Below are 20,775 nucleotides of genomic sequence, written 5' to 3'. Positions count from 1 at the left end.
AAGCATATGTTTCTTGCACTTGTGCACAACAGAGAACAGAGAACTGTTGTTACTGTCATTCTGAGTTCAAACTACATCTTGTGTGTCTTGATCTGTGTTGTATTTCCTCCTTAGTATGTGTTTGTGACCAACAATCCTGCGTCAGGAAACTCTGTGACCACACATGAGGTGTTGGCCACTGCTGTCACTGCCATCCTCAAGCAAACTGCTGATTTCAACACCAGCAATAAACTGCTCAAGGTGGGTCGCCCCATCGGTTTGCTATTGTAGCACCAATGCAGAACAGCAGGTGTCAGACTTTCCAATAAAACACCTTCTTGTGTCCATAAGACATAAAGTGTGAATTTCTTTCGTTTCTGGCAGGACCACTCCCAGAGAAGACTGGAGCTCAATATGTGTTCTCCTTATGACCCTTTTCTTGCTCATCATCTGTGTTGTTCCTTTCCAGGAATGCTGTGTGTTATTCAGTACCATTAGTCCCCTAACACTGTTCCTTGATCACTATGCAGTACTCCTGGTTCTTCTTTGAAACCATGGCTAAATCCATGGCCCAGTACCTACAAGAGGGCAACCGCATGAAGGTTGGTGTTGAGTGATTTCTTCATCCTTTGCACAATAAAAATGAGCAATACATCATCACCTGACGTTCATGCCAGCATGTTTAGCAATACTAGTCTTTGAGCGTAAAGGTACTCTGTGGAAGGACATCTTTAGCAGGCATGGATCTCTCAAACAAATTCATACTAAGTGTGACACACACCTTAAACACAAAGCAGGAAAGGTGATTCATAGTGAATAAATAAATCTGTGGTTATTTCACATTGTTTTGTCATGGCTCTGCATGTTATCTTGGTCATGACCAGCAGTGCACGGTGTTCAGCATGTGGAGAAAGTGTATACCTCCAAGTTTTTCTGTATACTATGTGTTTCCTGATGTTTGACACTAACTTTTTAATGTCTTTAAATAAGTGGTTTGCATTGTCCTGGCTATGTCTTTAGATGCCACGGGCCCAGCGCTTCTCCGACAGTTTTCACCAAGCTCTTCAGTCTCTGGTCTTGTCTATTATGCCACACATCACCATCAGACACATGGAAATCCCAGAAGAAGCCCGTTGCATCAACCTGAGCCTGGCCAGTTTCATCAAGGTCTGAACCCTGCATTCAAAGCATGAAACCAAGCTCATGTAACCTATTAAAGCATGTTTGGGGACATGTATGTATGTGCTACCCGAGACTCACGGATTCATCTTGAGCTTGATACACGTCTCTTCCTGCCTCTTGCATGTACTACAGCAGTGTGCCTTTTAACCAAGCTTCCTCTCTCCACAGAGGTGCCTGACCTTCATGAACAGAGGCTTTGCCTTCGGCCTGGTCAATCACTACATGTGTCATTTCACTCTCAAAGATCCCAAGGTACATGTCCCGGCTCAGTGGGCCAGCACATAAGAGAGCACAATCAGTAAAAAGTGCTGTAGGTATTGTTTGTAAAAAGGAAAAATGTATTGAACTGGTGGAATAGTTGAAAGTCCGAGGCAACTTATAAAGGACATTTGTAAACTAAATGTAACATTCTCAGCTGGTAAGAAACTTGTTAATGTGTAACTTGTTAAATTCAGTTACATTGCATGTTATGTCCAGATTAAACAAACGTACTGTTCCTCCTGCTCTTCGCTCTTTAGGTATCAACAATGTATGTCCAAACCGTCCATCCGTTATCTATACCCATTTATTCCTAGAACAACATTTGACTAACAAATTAAATGCAGACATATATCAGTATTTGAAGAGCGCTTTGAGCTGTGCTAAAGATTATATTTAAACAATGGGGAGTATTATATTTCTGCACTGAGGCAGTTAACACTAAATTTGTGTGCGAGTGCCCAGGGTACAGACTTATATGTTTGCTTGCCACAGGTGCTGACTGAAATGAAATTTGACTTCCTGATGACAGTGTGTAACCACGAGCACTTCATTCCTCTCAACCTGCCCATGGCTTTTGGGCGCACCAAGCTGCAGAGGGTACAAGGTGAGAGTCACACATCATTATCTGCCTTCTGTTGAATGTATTACGCTTCTTACCACACATGTAACCACTGACTAGCTCTCACTTGACCCCCATCCCTCACCACTGAGCTTGTTCTGGCCTGCATCCACCACACTGATCCCCTCTGTTAACCTGCCTGATTGTTTGGCCCATGCATACAGTACACAGGTACTTTAATAAGCAGGTTTCAAATCCAAACCTACCTGCTACCATCTCTTCCTGCTTAACAAGTTCATCAAACACCTAAGTACATGTTTTACATAAGCACAAGTGAAACGCAAACAACCATGTGCTGTGCAAAGTCTGCATGGATTGTTTACAGTTTTACCCCCCAGTATTATTATTTTTACTCCCCCTCTCTGTTTTTTGTGTTTTGCTTGTGGTCAGATTTTATTCCGTATGCGACGGAGCTTTTTGGCCCTGTAGGTAGGTGACGCCCACCGCACCATACCTTACATCAACGTTCGCTGTCGTATGCACCTTCAATATGATTGCTCCTTACTCTGACCTGCACTAACTCACTGCTCTGTCAGCCCCCTTTTCTCACTGGGCACTCATTCACTACGTAGTCATGTGCCTGCCAGGGCCCGAGCCTGTGTGTTGCAGAAGAGAGGAGCTTGACTGTTGTGGGAATCAACTTCTCTTAATGCTTAAGTGACTTAACACTTGTAAACACCAGACGGGAACCTCCCTCATGACATTGAGGTTCTTGCTCTTGTCGTTTGTGTGCGTCTTCTCTCTGTCTCTGTCTGCCATGTTATTAGAAAGGAGAAGTGCAGATAGTTACTCACTTCCTGCATTGACGCTTTTAGTATTTCTGCAACTAACTGTGTTATGAAATCTGCAGTTTCTCAGTTGCAGTGTCACATCTGATTCTTATTGCTCTTTTCTGAATATACATAATGACAGATTGGGGAATTGCACATTTCCTAATTATTCAATGAGAAATGAATGACTTTAATTCCACTTGTATTTGTGTGGTGAATGAATGTGTTCTGTGGTTCTGTTGCTTATTGGTTTGGACTTGTTTGCAGTGTCACTTCGATTAAATTTTTCACAGTTTGTCTTACATTACAACTTACTGAACAATCATGCCTGTATTGTACATGTATGTATTGTAATATTGTAGTCGACGTATAAGAGTAGCAGTTATTGGTCTGATGTGATTTATCTGTCAGCCAGCTACAGCTTCACATAATTCCCAAGACAGACTGAGGCACTGACTTGAATACATCTCTTAATACTAAAATATGACATGAACCTAAGTGTCCAAATAATTATGTACTGTCACTTCCTATCTGACCCAACCATACAGATCAGAGTCTAGAGTTCAGCTTGACGGAAGAATACTGTCGTAACCACTTTCTGGTGGGTCTGCTGCTGAGAGAAGTGGCCGAGGCCCTGCAGCAGGGAGCTGAGGTCAGACAGCTGGCTGTGAGCGTTCTCAAGAATCTTCTTATTAAACATGCCATGGATGACCGCTACACAGCGTTCAAGGTGAGGGAAGGTGGCACTCATATTCAGTCATAACACCTGAAAATTGGTTAACCAAACACTGGATTTCATATTCATTGTTAGTTATACTGAAATCTTACCGCCAAAGTTTAATTTTCATGACGATAATGCAGGAACATTCATATTAGTTGATGCCTGTGAAGTATGCAAATGTTGCCTCCATGTCCCACCATGAAACCTGTTTGAATCAGAACCTCACAGCTTGCAGGCAAAAAGCTCATATTAGATGGCCAAGGCCTGACAAATGTCACTTTGAACATATGCTAATCAGTAGTTTGATATTGTGTTCACTCCTGTCAAGATACATTGTCAGTTATGCAAACAAGGTGGTGTTCAGAATGTGGGCGCCACTGATAGCAACAGATAACAGATGGCTATTGAGCAGTGTTTTCGACAGACAGTTACTGCGTATTTACCACGAATAGATTTCACTCATCAGAATTCAGCCATAGCTTTAGGTGCATTTATTATTCAGACTCTCATGTAAGTTATTTGTTTTAGAACCAGCAGGCCAGGATCTGTTTGCTCTATCTACCTCTTTTTGAGCTACTCTACCAGAACTTGAAGCAGCTGTCTGCCCAGCCACACAGCTCCAGCCCTGGACTTGGCCTCAATGTGAGTCCCCTCATCCCCGTCCCACAAAGCAATGTCACTGCCACTGTGAGGTTGTTACTGTTTTATAATGCAAACTAACACTGTCATCATCTCCCATTAAAACTTTTTGCTTAATATGTAAAGAAAGAAATAGATAAATAAAGAACTGTGGAGCAGCTTTAAATCCTCTCTCTCACAAAGAGAGAGAGGCTTGCACTAGGAAATGTTAACTGGAGGTGCTGGAGGACTGGAGGTTGTAGGTCCTTTGGAAGAAATCGCAATTACAGTTTCTTGGACTTTGCACCTAGAAAAGACTAAGATTAACAGACTGTTACTTGATGAATGGCCTTTGATTCAATGGGATTTAAAGTACTTCACATGCTGTTTATGATCAAGTCTATGCATGTTCCACTTTTGTTGGCCTAAACCTGAAATAAGCATATTTATCAGTGCAATTTTCACATCTTCCATCCTGCGGTTGTCCAGGGCTCCAGGGATGACCTTATATCAAGCAGTTCCACAGACAGCAGGCGAATCAGCAGTGCAATTGAAAAAGACCATGGTGAGTTCAGAACCACAGATGCTGATTGATATGTGTAGCATCTGTTCTCTTCCTGCCTATAGATCATCCATTATCACCGCAAAGCAGTTTTTCAGCCACACACAACTTCATCCATTAAGCACTCAGCGGCTGTGTGCCAGACGTACTGCTAACAGCATGCTTTGTGTGTGTGTGCGTGTCGTTTATGTCTTCGTGGAATTTGGCAGCATTTACGTCACAGCACTTAGCCGAGGTTGGCTGTTCTGTGATGATGTTGTTAAGATAAGATGAGCCGAGATTATCAGGATAACGGTAGCAGCAAGGACAGCATGGCTATAAGAATGGCCGAAAGAAGTTTGAAAAAAAAAAAAAAAATTCACTACAAACAATGCTGGTTGCAAACACAGTGAACATGGGAATGGTCATTTTGAATCTTGTCCAATCTCAGATGGGCTTTCTTCAATATCAGCTTCTGTATTGCCTGAAGTTAGATGCAGATTTAAATGTTGGACTAAAGCAGAGTATTAGTGAGACTAAGAATATTATACCTTTAGGAGAGATAAATATTTCTAATAGGTCACCAGTTATTTAGCTTTGAGGTTAAATACAAGAGACAGATGTAAACTAAACATGAAGCTAAAATATCCTGGATGTCTAATCCCTGTTGACATAGCACAGTTTGTGCTCTCAGACCTCACAAAGTTCCTTCAGAACGACAGAACCACTTAGTCTGCTGGTTTCACAGGCTCAGCTGATCAAGCTGTATAAAGTCAGTTAAATTTCCTCTAAATTGATCACTTGAGATTTCTTAATTCTCAAAATATGTTAGGAATTGATACAGTACTTAGGGGTGTCTCAGCATATTTTGTGTCTGGTTTGTATCCAAGCTCACCATAAATTCTGTATTTTGCTGTAGAGAGTATCAAAATCTCCTCTGAAATTGATTTGCTGTTTGCTCCAGGTCTGCCGGTACAGAATGGCCACGTTGTGAGGAGAGAGGACTCCAGAAGCTCTCTGTTTATGGATCTTGGAACCCCAGACAGCACTGAGGTGAGGGCATTTCACCCACTTGACCCACTGTTGATCACTTTATAAGTGCATTGTTTATGAATTAGTTTTTGTTTATTCCTTATACATTTTTCACTAGTGGCACCAAATCTTTATTTAAGTGACTAAAAAGTTCCCAACACCTCTTTGTGTAACGTTTAGAAACAAAACTGATTTGGTCATCAGATTTGGTATTACATATTCAGAATAGCCCATTGTATAGTTCTGGTTAGAAGACGTCTGAGTATGTGTTGCATGTTATTGTAGCTGCATCGACGTGGCTCCACCATGAGCAGCAACCCCCTGCCTCCCATCGGCAGACTGGGCCAGTATGAGATCAGAGGCCTTCTGCTGTCTTTCCTGCATACTGTCAAGACCTTGTCAGAGGGTAAGTGATGAACTTTTAGCCGTGCAACACAGTCCGGTCTTTATTCAGTATACACAGGATATGACATAAGTAACCCTTTTGCTATTCTGGGATAGAGTCTCCATAGAAATTTGGCTTGGCTGCTACAGGGCTGGAACAGTGATCTTAAGCTTCTCCCATTGAGGATGTCTGGCCACTTTAGCTATGATCTCCTCTAAAATCACCAGGAACTATTTATTCAACACGGACAGCTTGATAAATGTGAAAACAACACACATCAATGAATTTCTTTGTTGTTATCCACAGACACGCTCATGGCCTACTGGAACAAAATCAGCCCTCAGGACATCATGAACTTCCTCAGTTTGCTCGAGTGAGTAGTGTGTGAAAAACCATTCTTTCACCATAAACCTAGATGTTGTAATATAATAATACCATGGGAACTAAAGTAACTGTTGTGTACCATCTATTTTTTTTCTGCCAAGCTGCTAATTAACACTATATTAAATGCTAAGGGTGATATGAATAAAGCAAAAATATACAGACATCCATATCTAAATTATTTTTCTAAAAGGTACATATTTTTTTACTTTTATGTATTGTGAGTGGAGATTAAAACAACCCCACAGTCTATATGACACAGGACTAAGATCTTGAAAACACCCCAGAATTTAAATTGAGCTGCTTGATCACCTGCTTCTGTTTACACACATTCTGTGATTTTCACTCCCCCTGCAGGATCTGTCTGATTAACTTTCGTTACATTGGGAAGAGGAACATTGGCCGGTAAGGCTGATAAACCATCAATACTGTGCTTACCTGCCTTATCTATCATCATCTGCCTTATCTGCTAAAACCAGGAATGTAAATTAGTGCAAAGTTTGGGTTAGAGGAAGCATGTATCCCATGTTATCTAGAGAGATCTCATGGAAATATTCATGGTGTTTGGATTGTGAGGATTTATTCAGTGTTAATTGGTAGTATAATCAGCTGGATATGTGCAGCCTAGTTAGAAAGTTTCAGCAGATGATGCAGCATTTCCTTTCTGTATCTTTCTGTGTCTTTCAAACCAAGCACTCTCTTTTTGTGGATGTATAATTCATGTAGGAGCCAGGAGGTTTGTGCATCGAAGCTTTTCTCTTCAGACAGGAAGTCCCAGACGATGCCAGTCATGCGCTACAACCGAGCCAGTCTGATGCAGACTAAGATAAACCAATTCAACACCATGGAAGCATCACTCACTCTCAATATAGGTAATAAACATCAGCTCAGATGTTCAGGGAACTTTTTATCTTATTTCCCTAAGAAAGGAACGGATATGCAACTAATTTCCTAGAATAAAAAATGTAAAAACATAGTTCTGTGTAATTGTGTAACTACAGACAAGTATATTATTGGGCAATATTGTGGATGCTGTCTCTTTGATTAGTATCGGGTTACATAGAGATGTGCTTTCCAGGATATGGTACTCAGGAAATTATCAAGAAGTTACTGGACCAGTAAAACAAAACTAAGAGTAAATACTATCCCTGCCAACCACACAAAAGGACAGTTTAAATGAATGCAGACCTTTTGCATCAATGCAATTAATATGTTGTTATAGTTAACATATAGGCTGTAATAAAACCAAGCAAACACATTTCCAGTGTAGAAATGGAAGAAAAGCTTTTTCAACCTTGCAACATTGTTTGAACTTAATAGTTGGATTTGTGAGGTTTTTGCGAAGATGGAAGGGACACCTTTTGCCTAACATCGGCATGCAGTACATAGAAGCTTTTAGTTATTTGAAAGGGGATTCACTTTACAGTGACACCATTACTGTAGCCGAGGCTATGGCAAGTCTAGAATAAAGATCTCTGCATGTAAAAACAGGTTTACAGCTTCGTCTCTATACGTTAAAGTCTCGAATGCAGTAAACAATGTATAGCTTTTTCTTCCAAGCAGTAATGAATATGTTTTTCATTGCATAACATGGTCTCCTGATGTTCTTCTGCATTTATACCTGTGTGGGTTCTAGGGACAGGCCCATCAGAGGCAGAAATTCACCATCAGGCTCTGCTGGAGGGCAACATGTCCACCGAGGTCTCCCTGAGTGTTCTGGATGTCCTGTCTGTTTTTACTCAGTGCTTCAAGGTTAACACACACACACACACACACACACACATAGAACATTTACATAGACTCAAAGGTGACTAAATATTCAAACTACCCAGCTTCAAAGATGGTTATCGTTGTGCGCAGTTGTGTGTGTTTACAAAAGAGTTTGTATGTGTCTGTGTGTGTGTGTGTGCATGTGTGTGTCTGTCAGACCCAGCTGCTGGACAGCGAAGGTCACAACCCCCTGATGAAGAAGGTCTTTGATGTTTATCTGACCTTCATCAAAGTTGGCCAATCTGAAGCCGCTCTCAGACATGTGTTTGCCACACTCAGGGCTTTCATTAACAAGGTATGTCGGCTCTCACACAGGGCCCAGTAGCGAAACAAACATAAACACATTTAAATGCTGTGTTTTTGCTGATGATGAAGGCTGATATATTTTTGTTGTTTGGACACTTCCTACAACATTATTCACCAATCATAAACAAACAAATGCTATGTAAACTGATGCTTGTCCAGCTTACATGTCATGCTTGCAGTCATTTTTTCTCATTCTGCTATTAATAACACCCTGATCAGTTTGCACGGCTACACTGCACTTGAAAGGGGAAGAGGAAATGAGTGGATGCATAGAATAAATATTTTTTTCCTGTGTTTATTGGCATCACCCCTGCCTGGTTTCCATATTCCGATCTAGGCTTATTATACTATAGTAAATTGTGTGCTTTTTTTAAGGATTCCTTATCTATTCAGTAATTATGAAGCAGAAGCCATCCCTAACAACCCTCAGTTTCTGGCTAGTGAGAGGCCACATGTACAGTTGTTCCCACTGGAAGCTACCACCCACTTCCTAGAGGTATTCTCTGATATCATCAGTAGCTGTCTATGTGATGAATCAGAGGACAGCAGCAGGGAAGACTCTGTTCTGGCATGTTTTTTTCTGTTACAGTAAGAGTCGTAGGCTTCTGCAGACTCACAAGTGATAAACAACACTCTGCTGCAGTAAACACACACATTGCCAGATGCAAAGCAATCCAGGCCTGTGACAGAATAGGCAGAGTATCAAACAAGAAATGCAGTGCAACTTCATTTAAATACTTCACAGAAAATCCTGGACATTGATTCTAAAATGTGTTAAATAGCTAGTTTATTTTTGATTGTCATTAAACACCATGGAAAGATGAAAGCAACAATGTGACACTGTTAAAGTTTCTTTATTACAGAAAGTCAATCATAAATGGATAACAAGGGTAGGGAAGTATTGAAGCATTATTGTTGATTTGTTCTCACAAAAGATGTATAAGCAAAATGTGTCCATGTCTACCCACGTCTATCTTCAGTCCTAAAAAGCCTCAAGGTATTGCTGCAGTAGTTTGTTTACTATTGGCTTACTGCCAGTTTTCTGCTTTTACATACTTTACTGTATTTTCTAATCCTGTCCCTTCCCTGGAGCTGCCTTTAATACACTAACACATTTTCCCGCCAGTTCCCATCGGTGCTGTTTAAGGGCCGGGTGACGCTGTGTGAGGCTCTGTGCTGTGAGGTGCTAAAGTGCTGCGTCTCCAAGCTGGGGTCTCTGAGGGCCGAGGCATCTGCCCTGCTCTACCTGCTGATGAGACACAACTACGAGTACACCAAGAGGAAGACCTTTCTACGCACACACCTGCAGGTAAAGTGTTCTCAAGGAAAGAGAGACACAGAGGAAGCATGTTGTCCTTTTTCTGGCCTTTGATAACTGCTCAGTGAACATAGCTGTACCGTCAACGTTCAACACACATGGTGGTTTTGTAAGTCTTTTTTGAAGGTCAAGAATGCAAGGTGGATGTTCAGCCAGTTCAAACACAGATGCCCTGCTGGTTTTGAGTTTCTTTTTCTTCTGCTTGCACTTTCCATTAGCTCTCACTGAGCTTGTCAGTACATGTATTTGGCATATTTCCAGCTTTCGGTTTTTTCCTGTCCAGCTCTCGTTCTTCATTGTCATTCCTCCCCTGCACTTCATCAGCCTTTTTTTTTTTTTTTTTAAATTGTCTAGATCATCATTGCAGTAAGCCAGCTGATCTCCGATGTGGCGCTGACTGGAAGTTCTCGCTTCCAGGAGTCTCTGTCCATCATCAACAACTTTGCAAACAGTGACAAGGCCATGAAGGTATAGTACAAACGAGCAGGGCAAGTGTAGGAAAACCTAGGATGTCTTGCTATTCACAGCTCTAAACCTAATGTCATTTCACAAAAAAAGCATTAAAACGAGAAAAACATAAAAGCCCATGCAGCATTATCTAAGGCAGAGGTCTCCAACCCTGGTCCTTGAGCGCTGCTGTCTTGCAGGTTTTCTGATTGGCTGAACACATCTGATCCAAGTACTCTGCAGTGGGTAGGGCAGGGATATCCGGGAAGGAAGCAGGAAAGTACCGCTCTAGGACCAGGGTTAGAGACCCCTGATCCAACCCAACTGAGGATTTAAACCAAAATGCAGAAAGTCTGTCAATGATCCATTTCTATGTACTGCATGTTTATTCTCCTTGAACTGCTGCTTCCCTTTTGTGTCCCTTGTGTCTCTTGTGTCCTGAGAGGCTCTTCTTATGTTGGCCTTGTTTCAAAACAAGAGACCACTTTTATTCATGATGGCTCCTGCAGCACTTAAACAATTATTATCAGCTGCAGGATAACTAACAGGATCTCTTAGCTTGTGTTGGTTAAGTCACATTTAAAGAACAGGGCCTTGTGTGTATTTTTTGGAATAGAGCTAATGTTTTCATGTCTGTGTGCATGACTCAGTCCACAGCATTCCCCTCAGAAGTGAAGGGTCTGACCAAGCGGATCCGTACAGTGCTCATGGCCACAGCCCAGATGAAAGAGCATGAGAAAGACCCAGAGATGCTGCTGGACCTCCAGTACAGCTTGGCCCGATCCTACGCCAGCACCCCTGAGCTGAGACGGACCTGGCTCGACAGCATGGCCCGAGCACACCTCAAGAATGGAGATCTCTCTGAGGTATCAGCAGCTCCACTGCAAATAATATCTGTATCTGTTCACTTTGTGTTATCTGTTTTTCTCATCTTTGTTTGTTCATCTTTAATTGCTTTTGTTTTTTGTCTTCATCACAGTGTATGCCAACAGGCCAGGGACGTTCTAGTTCTCCTGGTTGTTGAGCAGTTAATCATTTCTAGCCATGACATACATTTGACTCCTTTCACTAACATTAACATAATATGTCAATGTCATAGCTCAGGCACGTGAGGGAATATTTACCGTACATGACACAGTGCCCTGCTCAACACGACCACACCAAAAGCAAACTGTCGTGAAGCAATCAGTCCTTCAGTCTCAGGTGTTGTTTCTCTAACTGGGACAGTTACAAGGTTTCCTGGTGTTAAAAATAGAGAAATATTGCAGATGAAGCACCAGGAAGAGGATTTTTGTTTTTGTGGATTTGAATTAATGAGAAGGCTCACTCACTCTTTGTTTGATTGCCAAGCCCTGTAGAATACAATACAGCAAAGAAAACCAAAACACTGACACAGTAATGACTAAAACATAATTCGTAGGAAAGTATCTACCCAATGTACACTATACACTTAAGAGTTTGTTTTGTGCCAATATAATTGTAACATAACCACAATACAACAGCCGGGACCATTTTGATGTGTCAATGCAGCTGCTGCAATGCTTTTACAATAACAAGCATTAAACAGATTTCAAGGTTGCCATTTTATTTGATTCATTTTGATATTTCAAATATCTGGAAGTAAACATTAGCTGATTGTTCATCTTTCAGCGTAAACAATGGAAATGAAAAGTTAAAGTTTATATAAACATATATGTAATTTTGTACATTTGCGTTGTAACATCCAGTGCTTGCACAAAAAGAAATATTGGTGAGAGCACTGTTTTTTTTTTTGTTTGTTTGTTTGTTTGTCTTCCCAGGGAGGTCAAAGGTCGTTGACACGGCACTTGAATTTGGGTGGTCGAGTTGTTGTACTCTCAGCTTAAGTTATTGTGCAGTTATTCGTTTACCCAGTTTTGCTGCATTTTTCAAGAGGACATTTTACAAACAGGAAACACAGGATGACAAGAGCCACAATCCCAGCTAATCTGGTTGAAAGCATTTCATTTGATTGTTATAAAAGTATCCTTCTTTTTAAATTACAGTTTTCAGCTGTATTTACTTTACACATTTTTAACTAACATTTATATAAAAAGAAACTGGAAAATGAAGAGAACTCCTTTAATTTGAAAGCAATTCACTGAATGTACATAAGTAAACTCTCATTTTGCAGTGACTGGTTAAATGTAAATATTAGGTATGTCTTAGCCAAGGAGAAAGGAAACTTGAGAAGTGCAGGAAGAAACACCAATAAATTTCACAAACTGCCAGTCTGTATGTTGGGCGTGGGTGGTATGTATGAGTCATAATGGGGTAAATACAATTCAACACTCAAATGTTTCATTATAGTCAGTTGATCAATCACTGAAAAGCTGTAAGGATACTGCCATGGCAGCAACGTTGCATAGTAGCTCAGTGTCATGTATAACTATATGAGTGAGCTTTTGCTCTGTTGGTTTTGTAAACACTTGCTGTAGAAATGTTTCCCTAACTCTGCTGGTGTGTGTTGTTTTTCTCCACAGGCAGCCATGTGTTACGTTCATGTAGCTGCACTGGTTGCAGAATATCTGCATAGAAAAAGTAAGACTTTCTACCCAGCTGTACACACACACACAGAGACACACACATATTTGTATTTTTGTGAGGATATGAGATGAAACATAATGCATTTCCTGGACACTTACCCTAACCTAAAACTTCACAACTAAATGCCTAAACTCAACCCTAACCCTAACGGAAACCTAACTTTAACTCTGACCATAAAATCAAGTCTTAACCCTCAAATAGGATTCTAAAAAAAGTGACTGTCCTCACTTTGATAGAAATTTGTTTAAAATGGTCCTCACAAAAATAGAAGTAGAAGTTCACAAACAGATACACACACACACACACACACACACACACACTGCTTTTGCCTTTGTTTGTGCTTTACACATAATGTAAGTGAACACCAAGTGCAGGATTAATAAAGGTCATTGTTATTTGAGCATCAGCTTTCTGAGAATGGGTTTGACAAAAATATTTTCTTATGTCAAACCAACACTACAGTTGGTTACAGCTGAGTTAAGTTACATACTGAAGTGACACTATGAGGATCTGAATGCAGATTTCACACAATGCACATTACCTTCCCCTGTAAACATACTCTTTCCAAAGAATTGCCTGCACAGGTGACAAAGGACAAGCCAGTTTGTTTGACTCTTTTCAGTTTCAGTATTCAAATACTCAGTATTACAAGTACAAATTTTAACATTGCTCTTTGTTCTATTTTTTTATCATGGTCACATTTATCTAATGCAAACTCTTCTGTGCACTAAACAATGTAAGGTGATGTTTGTGTTGGATCCATGTCAACAGACAGATGATTTATGATGTACAACAGTCAAACTTGCATATAGACAACTTGCAGCAGTATGTGCAGTGTTTTACTTTCATCTGTTATTAACCATAAGCCTCTAAGCCTAGACTAATACCTCATTTAAGTCTTATTATACTTTGATGTGAAGGTATCGTTTCCCATGACTGCCAGATTGGAATTTTCATGATTTGTTGTTTTGTTTTTAGAGACAGCAGCTGAAACATTGAATCTGTTGAAACCTCTATACGTGCATAAAAAAAAAAATCTGTATCTGGTTGGAAGCTTTCTTTCAGACATTTACGTAAACCGGTTTTTGTCCTCGTCTTTGCTGTTCTTTCAGAGTTGTTCCCCAGCGGCCTTGCAGCGTTTAAGAGGATCACCTTGAATATTGAAGAGGAGGCTGCCATGAAAGAAGACACTGGGATGCAAGATGTTTATTACACTGAGGTGTGGCCATCTCTATGTGATTCACTTTCACTGTCACTTATCAGATCATATTCATATTTGCATCTAATCAGGTAATGAATTATCTTTAGGAGGTCTTGGTTGAACATCTCGAGGTCTGTGTGGAGGCACTGTGGAAATCAGAACGCTATGAGCTCATCACACACATCGCCAAACTTATCATCCCAATCTATGAGAAACGTCATGAGTATGAGGTACTGTAGCAACACCCTGACACATCAAGTATTAATAAACATACAAATACTGTTTCTTGCAAATTGTGATTCATCCAAATCTGTCATGCCTGTTTGATTTGTAGGAACATTCCAATTAAATACTCTAGGGTTTCAACTATTGTCCATTAGACATTTAATACTTGGATTCCTGGACTTGTTGACACATACATTGCCAACATCTTCTCGTCTTAGCTTGCACAACTTGATTCCAGTTCGACCTTTCAAACCACATATTTTCAGTGTCACCTTCTGTGAATGCAGCTTGTTTACAAGTGCTTTTCACAATGCTTCTCGCTCATACTTGCACAACATCAGGAAATGCAAAATGCTGCGCCGACTGTGTGCACCTGTTTGCATGTTTCTGCCTTCACACATGAATTCCACCCCTCATCAATGTAACTATTGTATCTGTGTGAAAAGAGATAAATGTGATATATGAAGACAGGTTTGAGTTTGTCATCCATTTAGTGTACTATAGTATGTTATCATATGCAAAGTACAAACGTATAAGGATGACACTTCATCAGAGTATCAGAGTATCATATGTAGTCACTGTCAAATCATCTATATAACAATATTAATATAACTGCATGTATAATATGTTATATTACTATGATAATATTACATAATTAATATAACATATAACATTAATAAAAAGATTTTCATTTATGCATTTTATAATTGTTTGTTGACATGTTACAAAACTGCATAAATGCTTGTGCATTTCTTTGCACACACTGCCCACTTGGTCAAATCATCAATCGCAAAATAGTCTGTGATCCCAGCTGCCCTGTTTTTCCAGAAACTAAGTCGACTGTACGACACTCTGCACAGAGCTTACAATAAGATAATGGAGGTGATACAATCCGGCCGCAGGCTGCTTGGGACATACTTCAGAGTGGCTTTTTATGGACAGGTGAGGCCAACAAGCGCGGGACACCATGTAGCTACATTTTCAAAACATTTCAGGAAGTGAACTCCCAGCTTTGCTGGAAACCTTTAGAAGGTAACGAAAAGTCTATATTTAGTAGTGAGGTGGATATGAGAGATGTGTGGTTAATTTGCATGATTGCAACAAGGTATTACCCATACCTGCCCTGCCCTGTAACCTTCAGGTGACTGTCATGACTTGTGACATAGAAGTTGTCGATGACAACATCATAATCGCCATTTATTTTTAGCTCAGCACCATTTGTTTTACTCATATTCCTGCTAGAATTTTACTAAACTTTTATGTTGTAGCTAAAAAAAAAACACCCGAATTATCAATTGATGTCCTTTGACTAGCTAACGACACATCATTTCTCACTGCTTCACTGGAAAGACTCCTATTTGGTTGGTTTGAGCTACCTCAAATTCAATTATACGTTTTTAAGGAACACAGGAGATATTCATATGGGGGAACCATGTGAGGGATCAAGCCCTTGTTCCTTTTGTAGGGACTTCTGCTAGAAGGTTGGGGCACCTGCACATGTTGGGTTTACATTTTATAGTATGTTAAAATATCAGAATAGGTCATATTTTAGTAACCTGCACTTAAAGTTGATTTGTTTGGAAAACACAGGAAAAATGAACATTTTAGGACTGAACTTAATGTGTAAATGCTGATTTCTTCTGGTACACCTAAGCTGCACTGCATCTCATCATATTTCTCACTGAATGAAAATATGAATTTTTCACAGGGCTTCTTCGAGGAGGAGGATGGAAAGGAGTACATATACAAAGAGCCCAAACTCACTGGCCTGTCGGAAATCTCTCAGCGGCTGCTGACTCTCTATGGGGAAAAGTTTGGGCCAGAAAACGTCAAGATAATTCAAGACTCAAACAAGGTGCAGTAGATAAAAGGAGGAAGGAAAGGGTGGGGGATGTTTTGGAACAGATAGTGTTGATGTGTAGTTTCTCACTTTGAACAGCAGGTTGCTATTGTAGTTGAAATGCAGTCAGAAATGAAAACAAGCCCTCTGGCATTGCAGATGTACGTGAGTGTGTTCTTGGGTTTGTTTAAAAAAATATGATGTGGCCAACATGGTGTGTAAAATGTTGAGGTTCCTGTCTAGGGAGTCTAGGGAGTAATTGTTAAATCTGTTGAAAGGGATTTCTTTGACTTTATTGTGCTGGCTGTTGAACTTCAGCTTTGTGGTCTGTTGAAGAGTCAGTGGAGGCTGATGAAGCAGCATGTGTTGGTATGGTTGGAGGCATTTTATCACCATGGATGTATTAGGACATGTTCAGTTCCCTTTAGGTGAATTCATTGTTATTCAATGAACTGATTTAAACCTTCACAGAATACATGTAGTGCTTTGTCTCTGTATTTTATTAAAGGTTTTTGCTTACCTACAGGTCAACCCCAAAGACCTGGACCCCAAGTTTGCCTACATCCAGGTGACATTTGTCAAGCCATACTTTGAGGAGAAGGAGGCGCCGGAAAAGAAGACTGACTTCGAGAAGTGCCACAACATCAACCGCTTTGTGTTCGAGACTCCGTATACGCTGTCGGGCAAAAAACATGGCGGGGTGGAGGAGCAGTGCAAGAAGAGAACTGTGCTCACAAGTACAAGGAACACACTCATAAATGCTTTAGTGTTAAGACGAACCTGAAGATAGGATTAATGACCAAACCAGTTTTTCCCGTACCTACCACTAACAAGCACCCACAAGTAGTGTTTTTCTTTCTCATTAACCCAAACACATGTAGTTCTCATTGTGTACAGTTGAGTAGAATAGAAGAATGCAACAGATTGTTTTGGACATTTTTCACCTTGTTTACTAAGTTGTCAAAGCCAGTATGGTTTTATCACAGTAGGCTGCAAAAAAGATGATTTTGACATGCTCTCATGACCCAAACAGTTTTCTGCCTTGTTATCTCCAGCTGCCAACACCTTCCCTTACGTCAAGAAGCGCGTGGAGGTGGTGGGGGAGAAGCAGGTGGAGCTTAAGCCTGTGGATGTGGCCATCGACGAGATGAAAGAGCGAACAGCAGAGTTGACCAAGCTCTGCTCCAGTCAGGAGGTTGACATGATCCAGCTGCAGCTCAAACTGCAGGGCTGTGTCTCTGTACAGGTAAAGTCTTCAGGCACTCAGCCGTGAAAAGTACAAACAAGGAAATCCTGCACATGTGCTCCCTACCTCAGTCACATTCATCCATCACCCCCCCTGGTCTGGAGCCAATCCCAGCTGACAGTGGGTGAGAGGGGTGTACACCCTTGACAGATCACCAGTCTATCACAGGCCTGACACATAGAGGCAGACACACCCTCACATTGCACACGTGCAAATCTCAGCTCAGTTGTCATTATGTCAGTCCATACTGGTTTTTATCATTACGTGTTCATTAGAGCGGACAAATGTTTGACATTCTTGTACATATTTTAATGCAGGTGAATGCAGGTCCAATGGCCTATGCCAGAGCATTTCTGGATGACAGCAAATCTAACCAGTCTGGTAACAGGAAAGTTAAAGACCTGAAGGATATTTTCAGGTAACCTTTCCACTATTTGATTCTCATTTGAATTATTCTTATCAGTTTGCTTTTAATATTTTCTTATCTTGTTTTTACATCGTGATCTGATAAGAAGTGATTTAAGTTTAATATGATTTATGTGGTGTGACTGCAGGCGTTTTGTGGAAGCATGCAGCATGGCTTTGGACATAAACGAGCGTCTGATCAAAGAGGACCAGTTTGAGTACCATGAGGGGCTGAAGGCCAACTTCAAAGAAATGGTGAAGGAGCTCTCAGACATCATCCACGAACAGGTAATCTGAGTATTCGGGAGCCAAGCTTGGATAATATCAAAGTGAAAAGTGAAATTATTGTTGCTCAGGCCTCACCTTACCTCATGACACCAACTTTTACACAAATGTTTTGGTGTCATTTGGGAATGTTGCTGCATGTCCAATTCTGCTACTGAACCACTAATGACAAATAAAAAATAGTGTGTATAATTCTTTAACTTAGCATCTTCTTCTTCTCCTTTGGGCTGCTCCCTTCAGGGGTCGCCACAGCGAATCATCTGCCTCCATTTAACCCTATCCTCTGTATCCTCCTCACCCACACCAACTATCCTCATGTTCTCCTTCACTAAATCCAAGAACCTCCTCTTTGGTCTTCCTCTAGGCCTCCTTCCTGGCAGCTCTAACCTCAGCATCCTTTTACCAATGTATTCACTGTCCCCCCTGTGAACATGTCCAAACCATCTCAATCTGGCTTCCCTGGCTTTTTCTCCAAAACATCTAACATGAGCTGTCCCTCTGATGTACTCATTCCTGATCCTATCCATCCTCGTCACTCCCAGAGAGAACCTCAACATCTTCAGCTCTGCTACCTCCAGCTCTGCCTCCTGTCTTTTTCTCAGTGCCACTGTCTCTAAACCAGACAACATTGCTGGTCTCACCACTGTCTTGTCCACCTTTCCTTTCATTCTTGCTGACACTCTTTTGTCACACATCTCACCTGACACTTTCCTCTACCCGTTCCAACCTGCTTGCACACGTCTCTTCACTTCTTTTCCACACTCTCTGTTGCTCTGGACTGTTGACCCTAGGTACTTAAAATCCTCCACCTTCTTCACCTCTACTCCCTGTAACCTCACCGTTATACTTGAGTCCCTCTCATTTACACACATGTACTCTGTTTTACTGCGGCTAACCTTCATTCCTCTCCTTTCCAGAGCAAACCTCCACCTCTCTAGATTTTCCTCCACCTGCTCCCTGCTCTCACTACAGATGACAGTGTCATCTGCAAATATCATGATACACGGAGATTCCTGTCTAACCTCATCTGTCAGCCTCTCCATCACTACAGCAAACAAGAAGGGGCTCAAAGCCGATCCTTGGTGCAGTCCCACCTCCACCTTGAACTCCTCTGTCACCCCTACGGCACACCTCACCACTGTCTTACAGCTCTCATACATGTCCTGCACCACTCAAACATACTTCTCTGCCACTCCAGACTTCCTCATACAAAACCACAGCTCCTCTCTCGGCACCCTGTCATACGCTTTTTCCAAATCTACAAAGACACAATGCAGCTCCTTCTGGCCTTCTCTATACTTCTCCATCAGCATTCTCAAAGCAAATATTGCATCTGTGGTTCTCTTTCTTGGCATGAAACCATACTGCTGCTCACAAATGCTCACTTCTGACCTCAGCCTAGCCTCCACTACTCTTTCCCATAACTTCATTGTGTGACACATCAGCTTTATTCCTCTGTAGTTTCCACAACTCTGCACGTCTCCCTTGTTCTTAAAGATGGGCATTAGTACACTTCTCCTCCATTCCTCAGGCATCCTCTCACTCTCCAAGATTTTGTTAAGTAGCCCAGTCAAAAACTCTACTGCCACCTCTCCTAAACACTTCCATAGCTCCACAGGTATGTCGTCAGGACCAACTGCCTTTCCACTCTTCATCCTCTTCAACGCCTTCCTCACTTCATCCTGAGTGATCTTTGCTACTTCCTGCTCCACAACAGTCACCTCTTCTACTCTGTGCTCTCTAACATTTTCCTCATTCATCAACTCTTCAAAGTATTCCTTCCATCTTTCCATCACACTTGTGGCACCTGTCAACACATTTCCATCCCTGTCCTTTATCACCCTAACCTGCTGCACATCCTTCCCATCTCTCTGCCTCTCCAACCTGTACAAATCCACCTCTCCCTCCTTAGTGTCCAACCTATCATACAAATCCTCAAACACCATTTGTTTGGCCTTTGCCACTTCTACCTTCACCTTACGCTGCATCTCCCTGTACTCCTGTCTGTTCTCTTCTGTCCTCTGTGTCCCACTTCTTCTTAGCTAACCTTTTCCTCTTAACACACTCCTGAACGTCCTCATTCCACCACCAAGTCTCCTTATATGCTTTCCTCTTTCCAGATGACACACCAAGTACCCTCCTACCTGTCTCCCTGATCACTTTAGCTGTAGCTGTCCAGTTATCTGGAAGAGCCTCATGACCTCCCAGAGCCTGTTTCAGCACCTACCTGAAAGCCACACTCTTCCTTTTTCAACTTCCATCACTTGGTCCTCTGCTCTGTCCTTGTCCTCTTCATCTTCCTCACCACCAGAGTCATCCTACACACCACCATCCTATGCTGTCTGGCTACACTCTCCCAGTCACTACTTTGCAGTCACTGATCTCTTTCAGGTTGTAACATCTGCACAAGATGTAATCAACTTGTTTCTCCTGCCTCCACTCTTATATGTCACCCTATGCTCCTCCCTTTTCTGGAAAAATGTGTTCACTACAGACATTTCCACCCTTTTTGTGAAGTCTACCACCATCTGTTCTTCTGCATTCCTGTCCTGCATACCAAACTTACCCATCACTTCCTCATCACCTCTGTTTCCCTCACCAACATGTCCGTTGAAGTCTGCCCCAATCACCCTGTAGGTCAGCAGCACCAGTGTAGTCGTTGTTTGAATTTTTGTGCC

At 41.4% G+C, this 20,775-nt stretch overlaps 2 protein-coding genes across 4 annotated transcripts in view; both read left to right on the top strand.

The window, feature by feature from the left end:
- Positions 1–20,775, top strand: part of LOC113122302 (nectin-4-like) — a 192,898-nt gene that overhangs the window by 93,769 nt on the left and 78,354 nt on the right. The gene's annotated exons all lie outside the window — the stretch shown is intronic.
- Positions 1–20,775, top strand: part of dock11 (dedicator of cytokinesis 11) — a 49,789-nt gene that overhangs the window by 25,366 nt on the left and 3,648 nt on the right. For 2 of the 3 annotated variants that reach the window (XM_026293483.1, XM_026293491.2), the window contains exons 27-54: positions 115–240; positions 510–581; positions 1,000–1,146; positions 1,330–1,413; positions 1,915–2,026; positions 2,432–2,470; positions 3,360–3,541; positions 4,061–4,174; positions 4,640–4,715; positions 5,656–5,744; positions 6,009–6,129; positions 6,415–6,481; positions 6,847–6,894; positions 7,216–7,361; positions 8,126–8,241; positions 8,417–8,554; positions 9,692–9,874; positions 10,238–10,351; positions 10,981–11,196; positions 12,832–12,889; positions 14,008–14,114; positions 14,204–14,326; positions 15,150–15,263; positions 16,030–16,176; positions 16,688–16,898; positions 17,217–17,407; positions 17,725–17,825; positions 17,962–18,100. In XM_026293483.1, the coding sequence (XP_026149268.1) occupies positions 115–240; positions 510–581; positions 1,000–1,146; positions 1,330–1,413; positions 1,915–2,026; positions 2,432–2,470; positions 3,360–3,541; positions 4,061–4,174; positions 4,640–4,715; positions 5,656–5,744; positions 6,009–6,129; positions 6,415–6,481; positions 6,847–6,894; positions 7,216–7,361; positions 8,126–8,241; positions 8,417–8,554; positions 9,692–9,874; positions 10,238–10,351; positions 10,981–11,196; positions 12,832–12,889; positions 14,008–14,114; positions 14,204–14,326; positions 15,150–15,263; positions 16,030–16,176; positions 16,688–16,898; positions 17,217–17,407; positions 17,725–17,825; positions 17,962–18,100 (3,381 nt within the window). The remainder of the gene's footprint in view (positions 1–114; positions 241–509; positions 582–999; positions 1,147–1,329; positions 1,414–1,914; positions 2,027–2,431; positions 2,471–3,359; positions 3,542–4,060; positions 4,175–4,639; positions 4,716–5,655; positions 5,745–6,008; positions 6,130–6,414; positions 6,482–6,846; positions 6,895–7,215; positions 7,362–8,125; positions 8,242–8,416; positions 8,555–9,691; positions 9,875–10,237; positions 10,352–10,980; positions 11,197–12,831; positions 12,890–14,007; positions 14,115–14,203; positions 14,327–15,149; positions 15,264–16,029; positions 16,177–16,687; positions 16,899–17,216; positions 17,408–17,724; positions 17,826–17,961; positions 18,101–20,775) is intronic. The other variant, XM_026293497.1, reaches the window with a different exon arrangement.

The sequence above is a fragment of the Mastacembelus armatus genome, chromosome 18 (assembly GCF_900324485.2).
Source record: "Mastacembelus armatus chromosome 18, fMasArm1.2, whole genome shotgun sequence".
Classification (NCBI taxonomy): Eukaryota; Metazoa; Chordata; class Actinopteri; order Synbranchiformes; family Mastacembelidae; genus Mastacembelus; species Mastacembelus armatus.
This window is presented reverse-complemented; position numbering and strand designations above follow the sequence as displayed.